This window comes from Nesoenas mayeri (genome assembly GCF_963082525.1).
Source record: "Nesoenas mayeri genome assembly, chromosome: 20".
Taxonomy (NCBI): domain Eukaryota; kingdom Metazoa; phylum Chordata; class Aves; order Columbiformes; family Columbidae; genus Nesoenas; species Nesoenas mayeri.
The window spans coordinates 5,490,704-5,512,349 of NC_137569.1; the positions used below are offsets into that span (position 1 = coordinate 5,490,704).

Consider the following 21,646-nt stretch of genomic DNA (forward strand, 5'->3'; position numbering starts at 1 on the left):
CAACCCCAGGTTCTAGTGTAAGTTGGGGAATGACCTATTAGAGAGCAGTGTAGGGGAAAGGGACCTGGGGGTCCTGGTGGACAGCAGGATGACCATGAGCCAGCACTGGGCCCTTGTGGCCAGGAAGGCCAATGGCACCTGAGGTGGATTAGAAGGGGGGTGGTTAGTAGGTCAGAGAGGTTCTCCTGCCCCTCTACTCTGCCCTGGGGAGACCACACATGGAATATTGTGTCCAGCTGTGGCCCCTCAGTTCCAGCAGGACAGGGAACTGCTGGAGAGAGTCCAGCGCAGGGCAACAAAGATGCTGAAGGGAGTGGAGCATCTCCCGTGTGAGGAAAGGCTGAGGGAGCTGGGGCTCTTTAGCTTGGAGAAGACTGAGGGGTGACCTCATTAATGTTTACAGATATATAAAGGGTGAATGTCAGGAGGATGGAGCAAGTAAAATGTGCCAGTAAAATGTGAAAATTAGAAGGATTTTATTGACTGGTATGTTCTTCCTGAAAACTCATTAAAATGTACAAACTGGACATTCAGTTACTGATTTGTACGTTCTGTATGTTACACTTATTCTTGCAGCCACTTTAAAGAGAGAATATTATTTTCACTGACAGGATGTTCACATCACTGAAGACACCAAAAGTGTTGATATATTCTAGTCTAAAAGTGAAACCAAAAATAGAACCAGACATAATGGTACATACACCACTTTATGCCAATCCTATTGACTCAACATGCGGCAGTTTCACACATCAACTTGTAAGTACCTACTGTACAGTTAGTGAAACACCCGACCAAGCGTATGTCTGAAGTCATGACTGCTTATTAAATTAAACCCCTTTTCCTAGACTTCCGAGTTATTTAGAGAGATAAGTGTATTTAACTGAACTTGAATCCCTGAACAGCGTTCAGAGGATCATGTCTTGTCAGCATCTCTTTGAGAACCGTGGGTCATACTTCAAACAAAGTCTGTAAAGAACTTCACAAAATTAATTTCAGGTGTAGATATCTACACAAATGTGTGATTAGTTTCAACAGGCTTCAGAGTCCTTGCCAAACAGAATGCCCTATTCTCTGTCCATACATTATCACCTGGCAAACAGTATTATCCCCAGTGAATGACTGCCTGTTTGTATTATAAATTTAGAACTACTTACTGATTTCAGACCTGCTAGAACAGCTCAGTGTATTTTAGAGCTGCTTGAGGGCTTTAGAGATTCTGATTTCAGAACTCCCACGTGTGTTTTTAAAATCTGCAGTCATCATAATGCTACACAAAGGCCACGGCAACTGTAACACTCCATTCTGCTGCTGTTACTGAACACTGGGCACTGTCTATAGAAAATATATTAAACACTGTATGCCATACTTCACCTGAGGAGCTGTCTCAGACAGGAACTTATGTCGTCTTTGTACTTGTTTTCAGTTAACCATCATTTTAATTACAGTCCTGTTTTGTTTTTTTCCTGGCACAATTATAAGAGTAAAAGGTCATTAGATTCTGAAGAAAAGAGGTCTCTTTTATAAGCTCAATACAGTACTTTTATATTTCAGACTATGATATACAATGTATACCATAAATTAATTTAAGACAAATACTTGTCACTTTATCTATGTAGGCACAAGTAAATCGGTGACTTTACTGAAGCGGAGAAATCTTCAATGGTATCATGATTCTGGACTCCATTTCCTGAATAAGGGGCACTGAAAAAAAAATTGGGACAGGGTTTAATTTCACTAACAGATCATGAGCAGTTCTGCACACTCAGTTTGAACAGCTATCATTGTCTTCATATTACTCTCCTAAATAGTGCATGCCAAGTCATCAGTAACCACCAACATTCCTGTAACCAAAGCATAGAAGTTTTGAGAACAAGGGAATTTTTTTTTAATATAATCTGTCTGCTCCTTTGAAGACAAATATTTCTGTTCCTTTTCACCATAATGAAAATTATCTTACGTTTTTCTGGTATACTTCCTTTGAAATGTACCCTATGGAACCAAAATCTGACGTGCTTAGCATACTTCTGTGAGTTTTGTAATGAAAGCTGTCTTTGATCTCAAAGATCTCCTGCCTTCTAGTTCCAAAGTCTAAATTCCCTGTTCAAAGGAATGCATTTAACAAGGCTCCTGTATTTCATGAAGTATTAGTTGCAATGATTTAATACAAAGATAAATTTCACTATTGGCTCCCTAAATTTTTGGACATAAACTTAAGCATTTACAGAAATCTGTTCTTTTACAGGAGAGGTTCTTGTATAAAAATTTACTATTAACATAGCAATTTTTCAGCAATTAGGCAAGTTCTCCAAGTTTGTATAATCAATTACAAAGTTCACTTTAGGGCTTAGTGAAATGCTCCTCGTTCCCATTACAGTGGAGGAACTGACACACAGACATGCACACACCAGAGACGCAAAGCTTTTTATCGTTATATAATGTATTAAAGAACAAAAAATGATGGCAGGCACAAAAGTCTGCCTCCAGCATTCCACGGAAGTTAATAGGTTACCTGTGTAATAGACAAGCTCATCCCAGCCAGGTTTATTCCACGCAGCATTCCTTATATCTTCTCTGGTTTGGAGATCTTTGTAAGCTGGTGAGGGAAAACAAGCACAAAGCTTAGAAGTAACTCCTTGTCCTTCTACACATGAGCAGCTCCCTTAAAAGTATTCTAGGACATAATTAGGAGGCTGCAAACACTGTGAAGAAGTCTGAAGCTCTTCTCCACAAAAAGGAAAAGCTCCCAAACCAACGCAAACAGAAGGAACTGGGGAAGAGAGAGAATGTCTTAGATGCAGGTAAGACAGATAATGCAACGGAGTAAAGCTCCAGATTTCTAATGCTGGAATATTCTGAATTGTCAAGATATGAAGATAATACTGCACATTTTCTAAAATAAATATTAGACAATCAGTTTCTTCAAGCTGAAATAACTCTAACATGTGGAAAGTAGCTAAGCATTTGTGGAGACTAACACACAGAGAAAGCCAAAACACCACAATGTAGTAATGTAAATAAATGCTTGACTTTCCTTTTTGTAGGTGAGGTATATGTGATGCTTGAAACTAAACCGTAAAAATCTGACTTCAGCATGAATGGGGATACAGAAAAGAGATGGCGGGACAGGGCTTGTCATGTTTCTGTTATTGAAAGCAAACAAGCAGTCCCTAATAAGAGCGGGCCATTAGACACTGTACATAGAAACAGAACAAAACATGAAACGTTCACAGATGCTTGCTTGCTTGTTTGAGAAATAGTTACCTACACAAAAAATGAAGGAAATCAACACTGTTGATGTAAAACAAAACCAGTCTTTTAAGACATTCCTTTGCCTTGTGCAAAAGCCTTGTCTCCTGGGCAAAGTCAAAAGTCTGTTAGGGGCTGGGTCAGTGAGGAAAAAGCAGAGTACAAACAAATTTACCCCAAAGATGATGAACCATATACAGCTGTCCAATTTGTGAGAAAAATCCTCCAACTGCTTCATTACTATCCTGTCGGAAACGAATTGCACGAGCCCTACAGAAGAGCAAAGCAGCCTTTAAAAACAGCAGATCTGGGTAAGAAGTGATAATTGAAAGGAAAGCAGAGTTGAAAGGAAGCACAAATGTTAAAACACCATTTGCAGTACACTTCAGTAATTAAAAATGGGGAAAAAATCCACAATACACTGATTTTAAGCACTAATTAAAATATACCTATATATCTTATTAGAATGAGATAAGCATAGAGGCTTACAGTTTCACCAGACTGTGCATTAATAACTTTTTGTCTTCAACATTAGATCCGGTATAACAATAAATGCTGGAACAGTGCAGAGTGGCAGCACATTTTTACAGCAGGTTCTTCTAAAACCAAATAATTGAGTTGCAGTCATATTGTCTTTGTCACACTCATAGATTATGTAGTAGTGGAATCCATCATTTTAACCAGGTGGACGTTTGCTATGCAGCTGTCCCATGCAACACTTTGTGATTAGTTATGTAAATAAGGTCAATATCTCTTTTAACTATAAATCTGTTGCACTTTCTAAAACAGACTGGCTACCACTACAGATATGCCTATTTCAAAAAAATAATCTAAATTCAATTGACAATATTCAAATTGCTGTATTTAAATCTGTTATATTGACGACAACACAACATCTAACAACCCAAGTCCTCACCTTTGTTGCAATAATTGAAAATACTCCAAATTATTTAACTATCAACCATTAGAGCTGCATGGACTTAGTGAAGGTAAACTGAAAGAAATATGCACTGGTTTTAAATAAGATAAAATCAGAAGCATATACTCCAGAGAACGCTGTCTTAAATGCTTTTAACCTATGTATTAAAATATGAAGGTGCTGCTCAATATGTTTTCAAGAAGCCAGAGCAGGAACACCCAGATGAGGTTACACAGGAAGGCATCCAGGCGGGTTTTGAATGTCTCCAGAGTAGGAGACTCCACAACCTCCCTGGGCAAACTGAAATCTTTTTTCATGCCCCTCAGACTGCAGGACGCAGCTTCCTCCCCATCTGCCTGGAAGATCAGCAGTGGGTAGTAGTCCGTTGGGTGCACCAGGTTGGGGAGCATCCTGGTGATGTCCCTGATCCGGGCTCCAGGTAGACTGCACACTTCCCTACGATGAGGGTTAACTCTGCAGACTGGGCCCTCCGTCCCTCTCAGAAGGGAATTGCCTACTACAATTACCCTTCTTTCTTTCTTATTGGAGGCAGTCTTGAGGAGTGGGGTCAACTGCCTCTTTCTAAGTGACCTCATAGGTGAGCCTTGCACCACATCCTCACCTACCTCCTCTTCAAGATCCAGGGCCTCAAACCTATTACAGAGGGGCACCTGGGGAAGCAAAGCAGGTAGGGAGGGGGGTTGCCCACGGCCCCGAACTAGAACCGGCTTCCAACCCTCGTCATCTTTTCTGTCCCCTACCTCTGCCTGACAGCGACAGGGCAGGGGCTGCCTCAGGTCTACTCCCTCTGCCTGACAAAGCAAGGGGTTCATCACCTTTTGGGGGGTATCCCCCTGGAGCCTCTCTGAGTGGCACGCCAGGGAGTTACTCCACCAGTCAATTTCCTTTTCACACTCCCTGATGGTCCTCAGCGTCTCAATCTCCTCCTTAGGCTTTGCAACCATTCCGAGCAGATCTTGCACCTGCTCACACCTCACACAGGTGGGATGCTGGCCATCCTCACCAGGCAGCAGCAGGCTCTGGCACTCCCTGCAGCCAGAAACCTGAACAGCCACGGTTCGGGGCAGACAGTCTGTCTGAGTTGCTACAGTCTTCTTCAGACAAGCTCTCTTTCTGGTCAAGACCATGGTTGGCAACAGTATGAGACAGTGGCAATAGGTGAGAGAGTGTAACTACCAAAAGGTGACAACCTCTACACCCTAGTGCACGAGTTACCACACCTGCTGCTGCAGCACAGCATGGGTGCTACTCACCCGCATCACAAGCCAATTACCCCTTCCAGCACCTGGTGGGCAGCAATGCTGAAATTGTTTCTTCTCTATTACAATCAAACTAAAAGGGTTACGTGAAGGAAAGCCAAACCACAGAGCCTATGATGTTGTTTGCACACAGGTTTCCTCTTTTTTTTTCCCTTGAAGTATAAATGAAGGGTCAACAACTATCTTACAATTTGCAGAAGTACAGAAGCAGGCCATTCACTGGGTGACTGAGCTGCTTTGGTACTGTTCTGCTACCTCCACTTCTTTAAACATACATCTCTCCTACAGAAAAACACAAGTGCTAAAGCAACACTTACCAGTAATTTCCCCACTCAATCATGGTTCCGGGCTACAAAAACAAAACAGACTGTTAGAACTGTAGTTTAAAGAAAGTCAGAATATTTGGACAGTTTTCACAACATTTACACAGGGAAAACACTGTTTATTAACAAAATCGCTTCCTTCAAGCATTAAGCATATTATAATCGTCTGTAATTACTTCGTTTACTTACTGTATTACTTCTAAGTCATTTACCTGAAGTTTCCTTCAAATGAAAACAGGCCCTACAGATATTAGTACCTTGTTGGAACCTGTCTTCATTTTGGACCCCACACTTTGAGAGCAACAATGACTCAGACATCAGCTCTGATAAGAACCACATTTCAAAGATGAGGCCTGTTTTCCATCTACATTGTATAAACACCCTTGGAACATTTAAAGTAAAAAACATTTGAACATAAAAAGAAAACATTAAACTTACTCTAAGCTGATAGGATCTCAGTTCATAAATATTAGGCCCTTCTCTGGGAACAGGTTCATTCCAGAAACTGAACTCCAACAATAATTGGTTCTTGCGTGAGAGAAGCATGTTACCTCTTTCTTTGCGAAACTCTGTGAATTCCTAAAAAACAACGTGATCACTGTCAAACTGTGTATTTTGTTTCAACAACAAAAAGCAGTATAACGTACAGCGGCTTAGATTTTTTTTAATGCTACCTTGAGGTTTTGGGATACATGTTTCTAAGTTTGTACAGGAAGTGACGAGATATTGAACTAAACACGAGTATCCAAATATGCAGTTTTTCTCTCTATTCTTTGTTCTCTTGCAAGTAAAATAACCAATTCTAACAAAATCAATGGATATTACCTTATTTTGACGGAGTTTACTCATGACCTCATTAAGAGCTGGATAGCCTCCTTCATATCTCCACAGATGAACTGAAACAGAAAAAAAGGAAGGTTTTTCAGGGATGTCACAGACTAATGCTAAATCTTATGGAGTATCACAGTATCAAATGCTCTTCATACCAGAGAATTATACAAAAATAGAAGTCAGGTAGCAGGTTTAAAAATAGATTTTCTTTAAAGAAAGCACTAGACATTTGAACATTTTAATGGAATTATCTGATTTCTGAAAAGGATTCTTTTGGAAATTTGCAATCTGCTCTGAGGATAATGGAGATTTATGAAAGGATGTTTGTTGCCATGCTAGTATGATGTGATGACTTTACATGACTAGTTGAAATTGAGATTCAATTTAATTGGATGATTTAACTCCAAAAATGTGTTTTATACAAATTTAATCTAAGAGCAGAGTGGCAAACTTTTTAGTTCAGTAAATTACTCAAGCACAAAGAGCAACACACTTTCTGTAGGACATGAAAAATGGGCAACAATATTTCACCTCAAAGAGTCACAATAGCTATTTTCTCTCGTCTAAAGCAGCCCTGTGCCTTTTTCAAGAGAGCGGACTGGACACTAATATAAGGCCCTTCACTATGATAACAAATTCATCCACTGCACCTGCTTCTGCTGTCTTATCCCCAGGGCAAATTGATAAATCCAGCTAATATTAACACAGCCTGGGCACAATACTGAACAAACCAAAACCCCATAATCTGCTTTATTACACTGCTAGAACTGTTGCAATAACATTTTCCAGGCAGGCTATGGATGCAATTACAAATATGGTCTATGTTAATATGTTACAAAAGCAACGAATGAGACTTGGCCAAGATATTCTCATTTCAATTGTCTTCATTCCCCAATTGCCCTTCAACTTCTAGAATTGTTTCTCAGATGTTGTTTGGTTTATCTACTGTTATTTCTTTGCTTTTGTTCAGTGTAAATATTGCAATATGCTGCAAATGCAGGAAAAATTAATGTGGACATGAGTATATTTTTCTGTAACAAGGCAATGACGTTGCTACTAATAAAGCTCTAAAAATGGAGCTACATAACAAATATCATCACACCACTCTGCAGTCATGGCTTCCCATTCCTTCAATGCCCAGAGCCTAGGAAATTTTTCAGGTTCTCTCTCTACACCAGACTCCTTGTAGTTACCTCTGGAGCAGCTCTTCAGTAATTTCAAGTTCCCATATATGTTCAGTCTGCATAGTCAGGCTGTATCCATACATGAACAGAAACATTTTCACTTTCCTCCAGTAAAGGCCTAGCTTGTTGTTGAGTTTACAATGCACTCATTTTTTCAGATGGCACAAATGATTTTCATTTCATTATCATACAGCAATTAAAGTATGAAAGTCTGAGTATAGCTTTTATACCAGCCAATGCAAGGTAAATCTGTTGGTTTGTTTGGTTGGTTTTTTTAAGCCTTTGCCTTCACCCTAAATATTCAGGAACGTGATCTGTGCCTGCAAAATATCACAGGAACAAATTTTACAAGCATTTCCCCAAACTGTTAATATACCACCTGGAAAATATGAAAGTGTATTAACAACCGGACAAGTTTTAGGAATTAATGCTTCACTGTAAAACTCAACAAGACAAAAAGCAAGCACTGTAAATGTTAATAAGGCTACTGATAATTGATGCACACACACCCTCTCTGTATACATTGCTAAAGGTTTACTGTCAACAGAGATGATTTAAAGAGAAGAAACCTGCCAAGCACACGGTTCACTTGTATGGTTTTACATTCTGTTGTACTTCTATCTCCTACCAGCCTGATCTTGCTCTCCGTACCACGTGTTCCAAGTCCCCACCAGTGCACATGGGTAGTGTTTTTCTTCATGAATCTTTGGCAGCACCTCTTGACTTGAAAACAAGGAATACAGACACTGTGTTGCATTTCCTCAGGGAGGCTACAGTTGATATGTATAACAAATCACCACACGTTTATCATTATGGTATAAAAATTCACAAGCTCTACTTTTCAGAAGAGAAAGCCGAAATGCTATACCAAGGGAAGGATAGCGACAAGACTACATAAATTTAAGGTAAGCGTTACCATTTCTTAGACTGTATGACAAATACACAGCATGGTAGAATTCTTTCAATGCAATAAATTATGTCTATCACCTAAAAGGCTACCCAAAGCATTAGGAAATTAAACATCAGGATGGCTTACCTAAAGAAAGTGCAGCTTAACTACATGGGTGATTTGCTTTCAGAAAAGCTTTTCTTTATCAAGGGAGGTAGAATATTCAAAAATAGGGAAGGACAGTCTTCTGTACCCATTACAATGCTATTAATTCTGTTGAGCTGAATGAGTAAAAACAAGTATTTTGACAGATCAAATGACCATACTTCATAGTATGCAGCCTTACTGCCTACTGCTGTTTCAGAAAGTGGTCTTAGTTGGAGGCAACTTACCCATTAAAGTATACAGTGAAACTGCCTTAAAAACACCTCCAACACAACATTTCTGTTGGAGTGTTTCTAGTATTTCGAACATTTTTTTTCAAACTTTACAAGTGACCTACATTAGCATTAGAAAATTAAGTTTTACTGATTGCTGACTTGGTTAAGACAGCTTTCATTGCACTGTACTCTGATTAATACATCAATTAGTTAGGTTGAACTTTGCCTTTTAATATTTTTCCCTGAATAATTACCCCTCTTACTTGGTTTGGCTCAAGGGTAATGAGTCTCTACACAATATCAAATAATAGGAACAGGCTGGTCTGTGGCTGAGAGTCATTAGATATGAGTTTTTCTCTTCATTCTTACACTTACTTTCCAGACAACCGTAAGCAAATCTCATCACCAATTCATTCCTCAAGATTTCTCACTATGTAGTGTAAATAATACGACAGAATGATTTTCCAAGCATGTTTCACCATTGCTTCATTTTTGCAAAACATAATTAGATCCTAGAAAGGCAGCTTTAAACAGGAATGTTAAATTACTGCAATAACCCTAAAATGTATTTTGTTATAAATTATAGAAAAAAAAAACAGCCAGAGATTACCTTGGAACACCATATTTTCCCTTTTTAAAAAGAACTGCTCCTAATTCTTCAGAAGGGGTCCTTAACCACTGTGATTATTCTAACTTGATATAGAGTAAGGAATTAACCTGAACATCTTGAATTTAGGGAGAGGAGCAGAGGAAGTTCAGAGAGGCTGGTTTTTTTTTTAATTACTTCATTCTTAGAGTTTTTTTTTCTTCCCCAGAATACTTGAATTTGGGTTTGTTTGGAAAGAATAAATCTAACCATACATACTTCATCTGATTACTGTCAGCAGTTTTTTTCTCTGCTGTTGTCTCTTTCCTTGAAAATAAAAGCTTCTGCTTTCACTTGACATTTATGTAGCTCACCAAATAATGCAGAGAAATTGTTCCCTGTCTTGTATAATTGGACATGTTTATATTAAGCTTTTAAACAGCAACCTGGATGAATGCTAATTGTGCTCGTCTGTGTAATTATTTTTTTAAAACAAAAAAGCTAAAAATACCTTATGACTGAATGTTATTCTGGTAGATTTCTGTGTTTGCATAGTAAGGAAAACAGTTCTGCATTATCTAGCCCCATTACAAAGCTGAACACATGAAGGCACTGAGATGTCATTTGACCTACTCGTGGCTGTACAGCCAACCAGTATCAGAGCCAAGGACACGAACTGGGAGCTGTGAACTTCTTCCCCACCCTGCTGGTGTTCTCGCAAATACACCATGCTTGAAAAAATGGTTGCAGTAGGGTATTGCTATGCTAAGAATGTTTTATTTAACTGACAAGATGGTCACTGCCAGTGAGAAAGAGCTGTTGTTGGAAATGTGTGAGGCTTACTATGTTTCCAAATTTAAACATACAGTGGACTGCGAACTGGCTGAAGGGAAGAAGCCAGAGAGTTGTGGTTAATGGGGCGGAGTCCAGTTGGAGGCCTGTATCTAGTGCAGTGCCTCAGGGGGCAGTGCTGGGGCCTGTATTATTCAATATATTCATCAATGATTTGGATGAGGGAATAGAGTGCACTATCAGCCAGAAGGTTGTGCTGCCATCCAGAGACCTGGACAGGCTGGAGAGTTGGGCAGGGAAAAATTGAATGAAATATAACAAGGGCAAGTGTAGAGTCTTGTATCTGGGCAGGAACAACCACAGGTTCCAGTATAAGTTGGGGAATGAGCTATTAGAGAGCAGCATAGGGGAAAGGGACATGGGGGTCCTGGTGGACAGCAGGATGACCATGAGCCAGCACTGGGCCCTTGTGGCCAGGAAGGCCAATGGCATCCTGGGGTGGATTAGAAGGGTGGTGTTTAGTAGGTCAGAGAGGTTCTCCTGCCCCTCTACTCTGCCCTGGTGAGACCACACCTGGAATATTGTGTCCAGTTCTGGGCCCCTCAGTTCTAGCAGGACAGGGAACTGCTGGAGAGAGTCCAGCGCAGGGCAACAAAGATGCTGAAGGGAGTGGAGCATCTCCCGTGTGAGGAAAGGCTGAGGGAGCTGGGGCTCTTTAGCTTGGAGGAGACTGAGGGGTGACCTCATTAACGTTTACAGATATCTAAAGGTCAGTGTCAGAAGGAAGGAGCCAGGCTCTTCTCGGTGACAACCAATGCTAGGACAAGGGGTAATGGGTTCAAACTGGAACACAAGATGTTCCACTTCAATTTGAGAAGAAACTTCTTCTCAGTGAGGGTGGCAGAGCCTGGACCAGGCTGCCCAGGGGGTTTGTGGAGTCTCCTACTTTGGAGACATTCAAAGGCCTGGATGCCTTCCTGTGTAACCTCATCTAGGTGTTCCTGCTCCAGCAGGGGGATTGGACTGGATGATCTTTTGAGGTCCCTTCCAATCCCTAACATTCTGTGATTCTGTGTTTCTTGAAAAGGTGGTTGTTCTGGCTCCAGAGCAGTGATTATGTAGGCAGAACAGGATTAATATTTCTGTCCTTAAGGTAATAAATCTAAAATGTTGCTAATTCATACATTTTTTGGAAAACTCACAACAGTACCATTCCCTTAGAAGGATATCGCCCCAATGAAAAGATCCTATCCAAGGATTTGCAGAGCTCTTTAAGATCTCGGCAACATTACTTCTGTAGACGGATATAGATGAGAAAGTCAACCCCATGGCTATTAAAATCTCCTTGAAGTTTTAATTCAATTGAACATTGGCAGGTAGTTTTACTTACCAGTCATCTCTCCCTTCCTTCCTATATACAGACAATAACCACCATCAGCACATTCCTACAGGGCAGCTGGAATGGGACATGCTGGGACACCAGGATCTACCTGCACGGACCAGCAACCGGGGGACAGCTAAGGGAAGGGAGAGAGCTCTCCCAACAAACGTCACCAACGTTTGCACAAAAGGTATCATCCTAAATTCCAACTTAGGAAATGACACCTCCAAGAGTGAAGGCAGATGGTGAACTGAGTGAAGTATCTTCTGCCATCTCTCTCCAATTTTATTATCTATTTAACACCATACCATGAAAGTAAAAGGATTTTTCCACCTCCCTTCTAAATAATCATGATATTAGCCAGTTTTCAGAACAGCCTGCGATCAAATCAACATATCTAAAATATGAAAACATAATACGCACACTTACCAAAGCTTGTTGTAGGCATCTAGACATTCTGGTTTTACATTGTGAACTGAAACAACAACATTACATGAGAAATGCAGGAAAAGAATAAAGACATGGTAAAGGTAAATATAAAAAATATCACTCACTCTGTAGTTTATACAGACTGCTGGTCTCCCTTTTGGCTAGAAGGTTGGAGTGAGCATCTTTCCTTGGATCGACTTTGCGAACAAATAGCGATTTTAACCAACTGTCTTCACGAGGTCTGCTAGCTGAAGATCCCAGCCCCCTACATATTAACAAGTACATTATACTGTCACTGAGAGTGTCCTAAAAATGCCCACAATGCAGAGAAGGGTGCAATCAAGTTTAATGTAAACACTATCATAACACACAGTTACACAGACGTCTGTCACTCAAACTTTTCACTGAGCCACTCTCTAGCAACATAAAGATTTCCCCGCTGAGATTTACCTCCTCACAAACTATTTTACTTGATCCAGAGCTGAAGTGTTAACCATATACTACCCACTTTATTCTTTGTGCACATGGCAGGGGATGGGTGGATGTCTGCTTTTGCTGCTTATTTATCTTATTTTTAATCGTGTCTTAGCTCAAGAAGGCTGGGTCTGTCCTGCACACAGACAAGTAAAAAGAGCAAAAAGACAGTGTGCATAAGGAAAAAATTGTACTGTGTAAACAGGAAAGTAACTGCCATATGTTCCTATGTTGCTTAAAGATAGCTCTAAAAAGGGAGAAAGTTAAATAGTGCATATTTCAAGAGAAAAAATATAATGAAAGTCTAATATGGGGAAAATTGCAAGTGGAAGGAAACAAACAGCCTGCAAATATTTCAGTTCCAAATTGTACTAAACGGGGGTACAGATCCCCATTCTTTGTACATTCACAATTTCCCTTTCTTTGAAACAGAAGAATTTCACTGTCTTTTTTAATCTAACTTTTATGCAGTTTCTGCAAGTGCTCTTCCAAAATACCACCACTTCCTTTTACAGCACAGAGTACACAAAACATTACAACGGATACCCTCTCATTTTAAAAATGTGTTAAAGGAATCAGTCTTCTCTTTTCCAGCTGGCAGAGGACCCCTCAATCACCAAAAATACATCAGCTTTCTTGTTGATTTTCTTTGAGAAAACTATCCTTGTGAACATGCCTGTCTGCGTTACACAAAAGCAGTTCATTCTAGCAGTGTTTTTCAACAATCAACCTCTTAGTCTCAATGTCTGAAAATAACACAGTGAACTGGTTTACGCTGTGGAAGCAGGATGGAGGAAAGGAAAAGTATTTCATAGCAGAGAAACAGTAACAACCAGCAGCACAAGTGCAGCCAAGATGACCTTCGATGTTAAGAAGTAACTGGTAAATACCTTGTTGGTGTATTTATTGAAAATGGTGCCTTCTCCAGCCCTAGGCAAACACACCAACTTGTTGCTGTGCTGAAAGCTGAGAAGCTATTCCTGAGCACAAGCATTTAAAGGGCGTTCCATGATAAGACTGGTGCTGTTATAGAATAAAGGGCACGTAGCTGCCTGGAGCTGATCGCGGCTGGAGAAGATGAGGCCCAGGTGACTGCAGTTGAGTTGTCGTATCTACAGCAGGTGCCACAAGGAGCAAAAGCTGTCCCAGATGGTTAAACCCCACTGCATAAATCCAAGTTGTTTTAAAAACCTCCCTTAAATTAAGTGCTCACGCTCACTGGACAGCAAAGGGGGCTTTAGGAGACAGAACTCAATCCCAGGCCTGCAGTGCTCATTTTTGCAACTCAGATCTATAAATTGCCATTTTCTCTCCTTTATTAAATGGAGTTAGCAAGCTAATATTTAGAACGCTATTCTATGAGGACTATTGCTTGCAGCAAACTTTAAAGATAAAAGAGACAAATAATCATGTTGGGTTTTTTGTGAACCAGCTTTATCAGCAGCCAGAGTAAGCTGGAGTTACAGGGATAATACTGAAAAGCAAATTCCTTTGCTATTAGGAGAGTCTCATGACTTGAATGTTAAACTGCACCTAAAACTGGAGGTATATTTAATTTTCAATACAATGAAATGAGTAATACTTTACACTTATGTAAAATCTTCTACCCAGCTATTGTGGAGTTCCTCACGAACAATGACTAACAAATCACAACTATCCATCTAAATATATATATTCTATGTATAATAAAGAATGGTAATAGCTGAAGTTCAACAGATAGTGCACCAAATCTGAGATACCAGGGCCTTATTTTTAATCCATACCCTTAGAGAAGTCCTGTACTACCAGTGTCATTCTAGACACCCACAAATCAAGAAGCCCTGAACCAATTACTAATTCACTTGTGTGGGCAATTCTGTACCCAAGATTAACCCTGGAAGAGTAGGAACTAAATTCATGTCCTTGGGCTTGCAGTTGTGAACATCAGTCACAAAGTAGTTCAAAACTAATCCATCATCTAAAAGATCTATTTTTAACTAACTTCTTAACATTATGTCCCACAATATTATAATAGCTGTTCCAAGTAAAACAGATATTGTATTTAAATTGTTCCAAAACTCAAATACCACTAATTAGTATGTGAATATACAAATAGAATTAATGTAGACACACTATGTCCACCACAACAGACAACTTTTTATGTTCTGGGAACAATACTTTAACTCTCTTTAATGTTTTCATGCAATCTTCAAAGGCACTGCTTGTCTTTGCTAGTCAGTTCTTAACCTACAAGTGTTATCTATGGGCTTGGCTTTCTTGCTACAAATATTGGGCTGTGAACATGAAAATATAACACTGAATAGCTTGCTTAAATTAAAAATGATGGTGAAACACTTCTATCTCACTTAGCTTCTGCTTTAGAACAAAATATAAACTGGGGGGGAGATATCAGGTCAAATATTTAAATTTTGTAGAAAACCATGTCTGCCTGGAAGAAAAACAACTTGTCTATAATTTACCGTTTTTGATTTGTGGTCTAAGCAGACATCCACGTTTATTAACTAAAAAAAACCCAACAAAACATGCACATAAAATCTCACAACATATCCTCTACACAGCTCTCCCCATCCCTGTTTTAAACAGCTGCTTGCAGTGATGCCTTTGGTCTTGCAAAAGGGCTGCTGCCCATTCTGAGGCTTGAGACAGCAGCTTTCCCTGTTTCAAAGAAAGGGAGGAGAAAAAAAGTGTGTAGACACATCCGAGCTTGGCTGGTTTGGTCTCCAACACCCAAGTAGCACATGTGTCTGCTGCCTGTATCCAAGCCACATGTGTGCACATCTGTACCAAGAGCTCTGTGTGTGCCTCTGCCACCCAGGTGGGATGTCTGACCCTTTGCACATCACACATGTGGGGATACAAACATCTGCACCCCAAAACTTGATGGATGTGTCTGTGCATGTGCCGTGACACCCTTGGGGTCGTACACATGTGTACACACATGCCAGCTCCTAAGGGAAGTGTGAATATGTGTGCCCCGACACCTGAGGGGCATGCACACTCCAGGGTCCGTGTGTGGCTGTGCCAGGTGAAGGCAGGAGGATGCTGGTGTGAGCAGCCATGCAGCCTGACACTGGGGGAGATGGGGATGTTTGGTATGGCGCAACCTGGCTCTGTGAGTGGTTATGTGCCCTGACACCACGGGGTGTTATGTGTGCAGCCACGCACCCCAGTACCACAGGCCATGAGGTGCAGGCTGGCTGTGCACCCTGCTGTCTGCTGGAGTTGGGATGCACAGTAGCTCTACACCCTGGAGAGATATTTGAGTGCAGAGCATCCATACACCCCAACACCAGGGACACGTGTGTGCAGGGTGGCTGCGCGGCCCGACACCCGGCGGTGAGCAGCCGTGGGGTGTCCGTGCAGCCCGAGCCCCGGACGGGCGGCAGGGGCCGGCGGGCGCCCCGCTCTCGGCGCGGCCATCACCCCCCAGGGGCGGACTTGGGGCCAGAGAGGAAGGGGCCGGCCTTGAGGCCCATGACCTTGAAGGCCACCCCGAGCAAGTCGCACTCCCCGCCCCACGGGAGGGCCGCGGGCCAGGCCCGTCAGCTGCCCTGGCGAGCGGGGCGCCATTTCCAGTCAGAAAAGGGGAGGGGGGGTGTCTACGCGGCGAGGGGAGGCGCGGGCAGCGTCGGCTCCGTCTCCAGCCTCCCTCGGCGGCCCTCTCCCGCCCGCCTCACCCCCTCAGGGCTCACCTGAGGGCCAGGCCGCCGCCGGGCGGGAGGCGCGGGACAGCGCTGGCTCCCACCAGGCTCCGCCGCAGCAGCACTCGCGCCGCCATCTTGCTCCGGCCGCCTCCCTCCTGGGCCGGCGCGGGAGGGGGAGTGTTGCAGCGGCCCCGCCGGCCGCCAGGGGCGCACCGCCCGCAGGGGCAGGCGCGCATGCGCAGATCGCCCCAACCATGACCTCCCGCCCGCCTGCCCCGGTTCTGGGGTGACCCCAGCACTGGGTTGGGGTCTGACCTAAAAAGCCCACTAAATAAAAGCCCAAGCATTTTTTTATTTGGGGGATAAGATGATTAATGATGATTAAATTTTTCACCCCCAAAGAGCTGAAATGTTTTCTTTGCACCCTTCCAGCTACAGCAGTATTTAATTAAAACTCAATTTAGCTAAACTGGTAGTGTGCTAGCATCAACCCCTTAAATAACTTGAAATTAAGAATAATTAGGCTAATCGTTACAAGACAATTCTAAAAGCAACCAGCCAATAAACACAGAAAACAAGTTATTAGCAAACCTTGCCTAGAATTTCTACATAGGATTCAAGTTTATATCACTTCACTATGCTATTTCCATCACCATTTTATGACTTTTGTATCAACGCTCTGTGAGAGCAAATCATAACACAATGTGCTTTAACAACAGTACATTGTGGTCCTCTTTAAAAAACAGTTTAACCTACAATTAGCATCATTCTTTTAAAGAAGTTACTATACAATTCAGACCACGAACATTTAGTCACATTTAAATCTGACAGCACATTGGGATCATGAGCAACCCTCTAAGAGCCTACCTGTAAAGTGAAAAAAACTGACAACCTTCTGTGATGAATCAATCTTGAAGGAAAAAGACATTTTTCACAGCTACTCAAGAAAAAAAACTACAGGCAATACAGGGAAATATTTACTTCCCCAATTAGATGTAGATGCAACTCATTACCCAAACAGGAAACTTTTAATATTTCTTATAATATATGTCTATTAATAGTTATTAGAACACTCGTATCCCACATACTGAGGGTGAAGCTCCTTTACTGCCTGCTTGGGTAAATCTGAAGTGCATTTTCCAGAGCCCGGAGCCACGTTCCAGCCAGGGTCTGGTTTCTCTCAGTCTCTGCTGGGGATAAAGTTTCACATTTTACATCCACCCAAGCAGGAGGCAGAGCCCAGATTTCCTTCCACTTCAATAGGGCCTTAATCAGGCAGCTACAGAGTAATTTACATAAACCTAAACCACCTTGACAAACATACCAACCAGAATAACCTACATGTTTAAGACACTTCCTCAAAGTCAGAGACCATGTTCACATTATTAATTTACACAGAGACATCACAGGACAGCACTTGAGGACCAGCACTCAAAAAGCAGTAATTTTTGGTTTGAAGCACTGAAGAAAATTGAAGTTTTTCATTCTTCCTGGCCCAAATAATTTGCTAAGTTCAATAGGACTGTGTTAGCAGTTTGCAAGCACCTAAAACTGATTTCCCGCAAGTGAAGGTAAAGGGCAGATTTACACCACTGGCAATAGAAGAGAACACAACTAAGAGCTTGCTAGTGCAAGCTGGCTCAGTTTCTTAAAGTAGGATATTTTAGGTCACAGGAACTCTGTTCAGACACACCAAATTTACCTTCTGATCCTAAAGACCAGTGAGATATTTAGACTCTTCAAAAAGAATTTCTTATATTACATACTTCCTTTGGACAGGTTACAAAGTCAACCATGCTAAGCTGCCCAAAGTCTTCATTCTCACGGCCATTATAAAGGCAAGTGGCTGTGTTTTTGTTAGAGATTTTGGAAGCTAGAAGATACCTCAATGTGGAAGGAGCAACTGTAGGAGGAAATAAGGACACATGCAGGTAGCTGGTTTTGAAATTCTACACTTCCTTTCAAAAGGTTTAATAGCATTATCTTAAGTAATCCTACAAAACACAAGAGACTGTCTGAAATACAGAACAATCAAATATAATGACCCTCCCACCAAACTTAAACATTATACAGTTATATTTTTGTCTTTCTCAATACAGAAGAGTCATTCAAGTGAACAACCGGCTTTTGAAACAGTCAAGGATTAGGGCAAAGCTACATGAAACAAAATGAAGTGTTGACACTAAACTCATACTTTCTCTGTATTTTCATTTAGAGTCAAGGTACCTATCAAGCTGCAACATCCCTTCTTATAAGCAACTATATTTACTATTTATTTTGACTACAGATTTCACTGAAACATTTAACATAAACCAGCAGGGCCTCAAACATCCCTGGCAGAGACAAGCTGAAAAGCCCTCTGGTTAAACTTTTTCCCCACTATTTGTTGAACAAACTTTAAGTTCCTGAAGTTTTTCACTTAGATAAGTAGTATCTGCCTCCGTCAGATTTTCTGAATCTGACAGATTCTCAAGGAATCTGGTTCCTGCACAGGGCTTTCCTGTTATTGGATCTATGACTTTTCCAACCTTGAAAACAATTTCAGCCAGTTCGTGTTTCACGTGTTTGCTCCTCCGCTCAGGCAAAGCTTTCAGAAGAACAATGTCTCCAACAACACACTGCTGCAATGGATCGTGGGCAAAATAGGTTTTTCGTTTGTTAAAGAACTGTAGAAGGAAAAAAAGCAAGCCTTGGCATTAGATTTCAAAAGTAAGCAATTGGCAAATATATAGTTAATATAGAACCAACTAAATCACACTAGGGAGAAGTCTTTTTTTTAAATGAGATTAAGTTTGGATCATGAAGATAAATGCAACTGTACACTCTGCTGTTTTTCCCAAGGAAGCACACAAGCTGAATGACTTCCCTGTGCAGCCTGCACTTCAAGAACTGATGTTAATTCTTATTCATCCTAATATGTCTCAAGATCACCAGCCCTGAAATCAGTATTTTGAAATTCGTCATTTGAGAGTTTTCTTGCTCAATTAATTTTCTTTCATCTAAAAAGTCAATATTTCTTCTTATTGGAACAACAGAAATCAGATTTTTTTTTTAAATAAAAAATTAACAGGTTCTTCTACTGGATAAAGTTTCATACTGGGATCCACTAGATCAGTCACCTAATCCTGACTCTATTCTTAATCTTCTGGTCACCAATGGTAAATTATTTCACCTACATGTAGCACAGCTTCCCTTTCTATAAGTGGAGAAAATACTGATTTTTTTAAATACTGATTTTTTAAAAATCTCTAAAATGTATTGACAAGAAGTGATAAAGACAAAGGTTGTGTAGCACATCACAGTACAGATTCAAATACCAAGTATGATTATGCAGGCAGGAAAACTGCCACAGAATTTATTGTAAAAGTAACTGATACAACGTCAAGTTTCCAAAAGAAAGCATACTCCAAGATGAAAACTTAAATCTATGTGTAAAACAATAAAAACTTACCTTCTCAACCAATAGCACATGAAGTGCATTAACAAAGCACTCCAAAGAAACACACTTAGCAGGTAATTCGTAAGGAGGTATCCTCACAACAAACTGCTTTTCATCCTTTGCAGTCACCCCCACAACCAAATCATTACCAAGTTCCTTAAAGAGTTTGCATTGTAAAGAGATGCCAAAAATTCTAAGAGTCAAATCAGTAAAGCATTCTTCCACACAGTACAAAAATTACCATACAAGACAAGGTGTTAACCAGCTTTTACCTTTAATAAGTAAGGATCTAGCACCAGCCTCGTCACTCTCACTTTGGCCGTTTTCTGCATTTTGGTTCCTATGACTTTCCCGACTATCCATTTTGCATGGACAGCTCCACGTGGTACAGACATGGTTTAGTTATGGTCATCCAGTGCCTGGCAACACGCAAGCAGACATGCTAGTTTAAGAAAGAAATAAGCAGTTTCTGATCACTACCAAAATTAGGATTTCCATTTCAGACTAACAGCTTAATTAGGTTGCTTTGTGGGAAAAACAGGGTAAATACAAACAGCTCAGAACTCCATATATTGCACTATCTCAGCCTTGTTGTATAGTATAAGAAGGGATGTGAACATGCCCCCAGTTACCAGGGAAAGTTACTTCAGGATGGTAGTGAAAATAGACATAATAGTGTGAGGATGAATCCTTATCTCACAAGGTCCAAAAGTTCCTGTGAATCATACCCATTATCACATACACAAGACAAATGTGTGCAGTTGCAGAAATTACTGCTAATTTACCTCATACTCCAGCAGCTGTTTTTGCTGGACACTTGTTACCCAGGTCTGTATATGACCAGAGTTAACTCAAACAGAGAGAAGCCTGTCACTTCTGGTCAGCATGTAATTTACTCCTGTGTAGCTCCTGATTATTAGCCAAGCCGACAAAAGTCTACAAAAGGTAATAAACTCCTCAAAATATAAATGACATATGAAAGAGTTGCCTGACCTACAGGAAGTGTAATCACTTTTGAGTTAGCTCTTTCCTGGCAGTAATCACACTTCATTACCTTACTTGCTTAGTTTAATTAGCGAGAGCTTTTCTGTACCACCCTTGCAAGAGTCACAAACAAAACAGACATGTAAGCATTAGAAGACTTGAACCAATATTAAAACTGATGAAGACTAATGACCATTTTGTCTCTCACCCAGTTACATACTTTTAAACACAGCTGATATCTCTTGCGTGCTCCATTTTATCCATTTTGCAACATTAATTAACAATTGCTTTGACACTGCAACACATCCAAACACAAGTTTAGGAATGCAGAGACACATCCATAGGATAAAGTGCTCCAAGCAGCAACACCTAGGGTTGCTTTTACTATCCTTGACTCAGCTGTGTGACCCACAGGGCAGGAGAAGGGAGTCAGGATGAGAGGCTTTCCTGTAAAACAGGGCGAGCCACCACCAGCCACACTGTGGCCAGGCTGGAGAGAGGCAAACAGGTACAAAATAAGCAATAATCACAAAGCACAGGGGAGCTATGAGGAGGACAGGAGTCAGACAGCTAGACAAGACATTTCTCATAGCGAATAGGAGAATAAAAGAGGAAATTTATACAGATTTACAGCCTTCTCCCCCACCTCTCCACAGCCCTCCGCACCAGGCCCAGCCCCAGCAACCCCCACAGCGGCAGGGCTGAGGGAAAGGCCCTGTCTCGCAGGCGCCAGGCCCCAGCTCAACCACCTCCCACATAGCAGCTCCATCCCCGCGAGTGCCCCATACCCCCACCCGGTCCTCGCCACAACCGCCCCATCCCCGCTCACCAGCAACACCGGCCGCCGCGCCTCAGGGCCTTAAAG

General features: G+C 41.3%; 2 protein-coding genes across 7 annotated transcripts; both read right to left on the minus strand.

Annotated features, from left to right (window-relative positions):
• Positions 1 to 492: 492 nt before the first annotated feature.
• Positions 493 to 16,495, minus strand: NIPSNAP2 (nipsnap homolog 2). The gene is made up of 10 exons (XM_080356974.1): positions 16,407 to 16,495; positions 12,366 to 12,505; positions 12,241 to 12,286; positions 8,412 to 8,506; positions 6,594 to 6,664; positions 6,207 to 6,347; positions 5,763 to 5,794; positions 3,422 to 3,516; positions 2,510 to 2,593; positions 493 to 1,701 (listed from the first exon to the last, which is right to left on the minus strand). Exons 1-10 carry the CDS (start codon positions 16,490 to 16,492, stop codon positions 1,637 to 1,639), a joined length of 855 nt encoding a protein of 284 aa, XP_080213100.1. The 5' UTR covers positions 16,493 to 16,495; the 3' UTR covers positions 493 to 1,636.
• A 953-nt stretch (positions 16,496 to 17,448) lies between these two features.
• On the minus strand, positions 17,449 to 21,641 carry MRPS17 (mitochondrial ribosomal protein S17). Of its 6 annotated transcripts, XM_080356976.1 has the most exons (5): positions 21,611 to 21,627; positions 21,002 to 21,076; positions 20,430 to 20,512; positions 20,070 to 20,216; positions 17,449 to 19,024 (listed from the first exon to the last, which is right to left on the minus strand). In XM_080356976.1, the coding sequence occupies exons 4-5, from the start codon at positions 20,190 to 20,192 to the stop codon at positions 18,722 to 18,724; spliced, it is 426 nt and encodes a 141-aa protein (XP_080213102.1). In that variant the 5' UTR covers positions 20,193 to 20,216; positions 20,430 to 20,512; positions 21,002 to 21,076; positions 21,611 to 21,627; the 3' UTR covers positions 17,449 to 18,721. The 6 variants fall into 6 exon arrangements, with proteins under 6 accessions (XP_080213102.1, XP_080213101.1, XP_080213104.1 ...); XM_080356975.1 differs by lacking the exon at positions 21,611 to 21,627 and having other exon boundaries at positions 21,002 to 21,521; XM_080356978.1 differs by lacking the exons at positions 20,430 to 20,512; positions 21,002 to 21,076 and having other exon boundaries at positions 21,611 to 21,641.
• Between the last annotated feature and the right edge of the window lie 5 nt (positions 21,642 to 21,646).

Excerpts from the sequence above, each read along its gene's own strand:
- NIPSNAP2 (XM_080356974.1), bottom strand. The coding sequence starts at position 16,492 with ATGGCGGCGCGAGTGCTGCTGCGGCGGAGCCTGGTGGGAGCCAGCGCT. Across the intron at positions 12,506-16,406 it reads GGCGGCGGCCTGGCCCTCAG|GGGGCTGGGATCTTCAGCTA; the intron begins GTGAGCCCTGAG and ends GTTAATATGTAG. Across the intron at positions 6,665-8,411 it reads CGGAGAGCAAGATCAGGCTG|TTCATCTGTGGAGATATGAA; the intron begins GTAGGAGATAGA and ends TTTCTGTTTCAG.
- MRPS17 (XM_080356978.1), bottom strand. The coding sequence starts at position 20,192 with ATGTCTGTACCACGTGGAGCTGTCCATGCAAAATGGATAGTCGGGAAA. Across the intron at positions 19,025-20,069 it reads TAGATCCTTACTTATTAAAG|TTCTTTAACAAACGAAAAAC; the intron begins GTAAAAGCTGGT and ends TTCCTTCTACAG.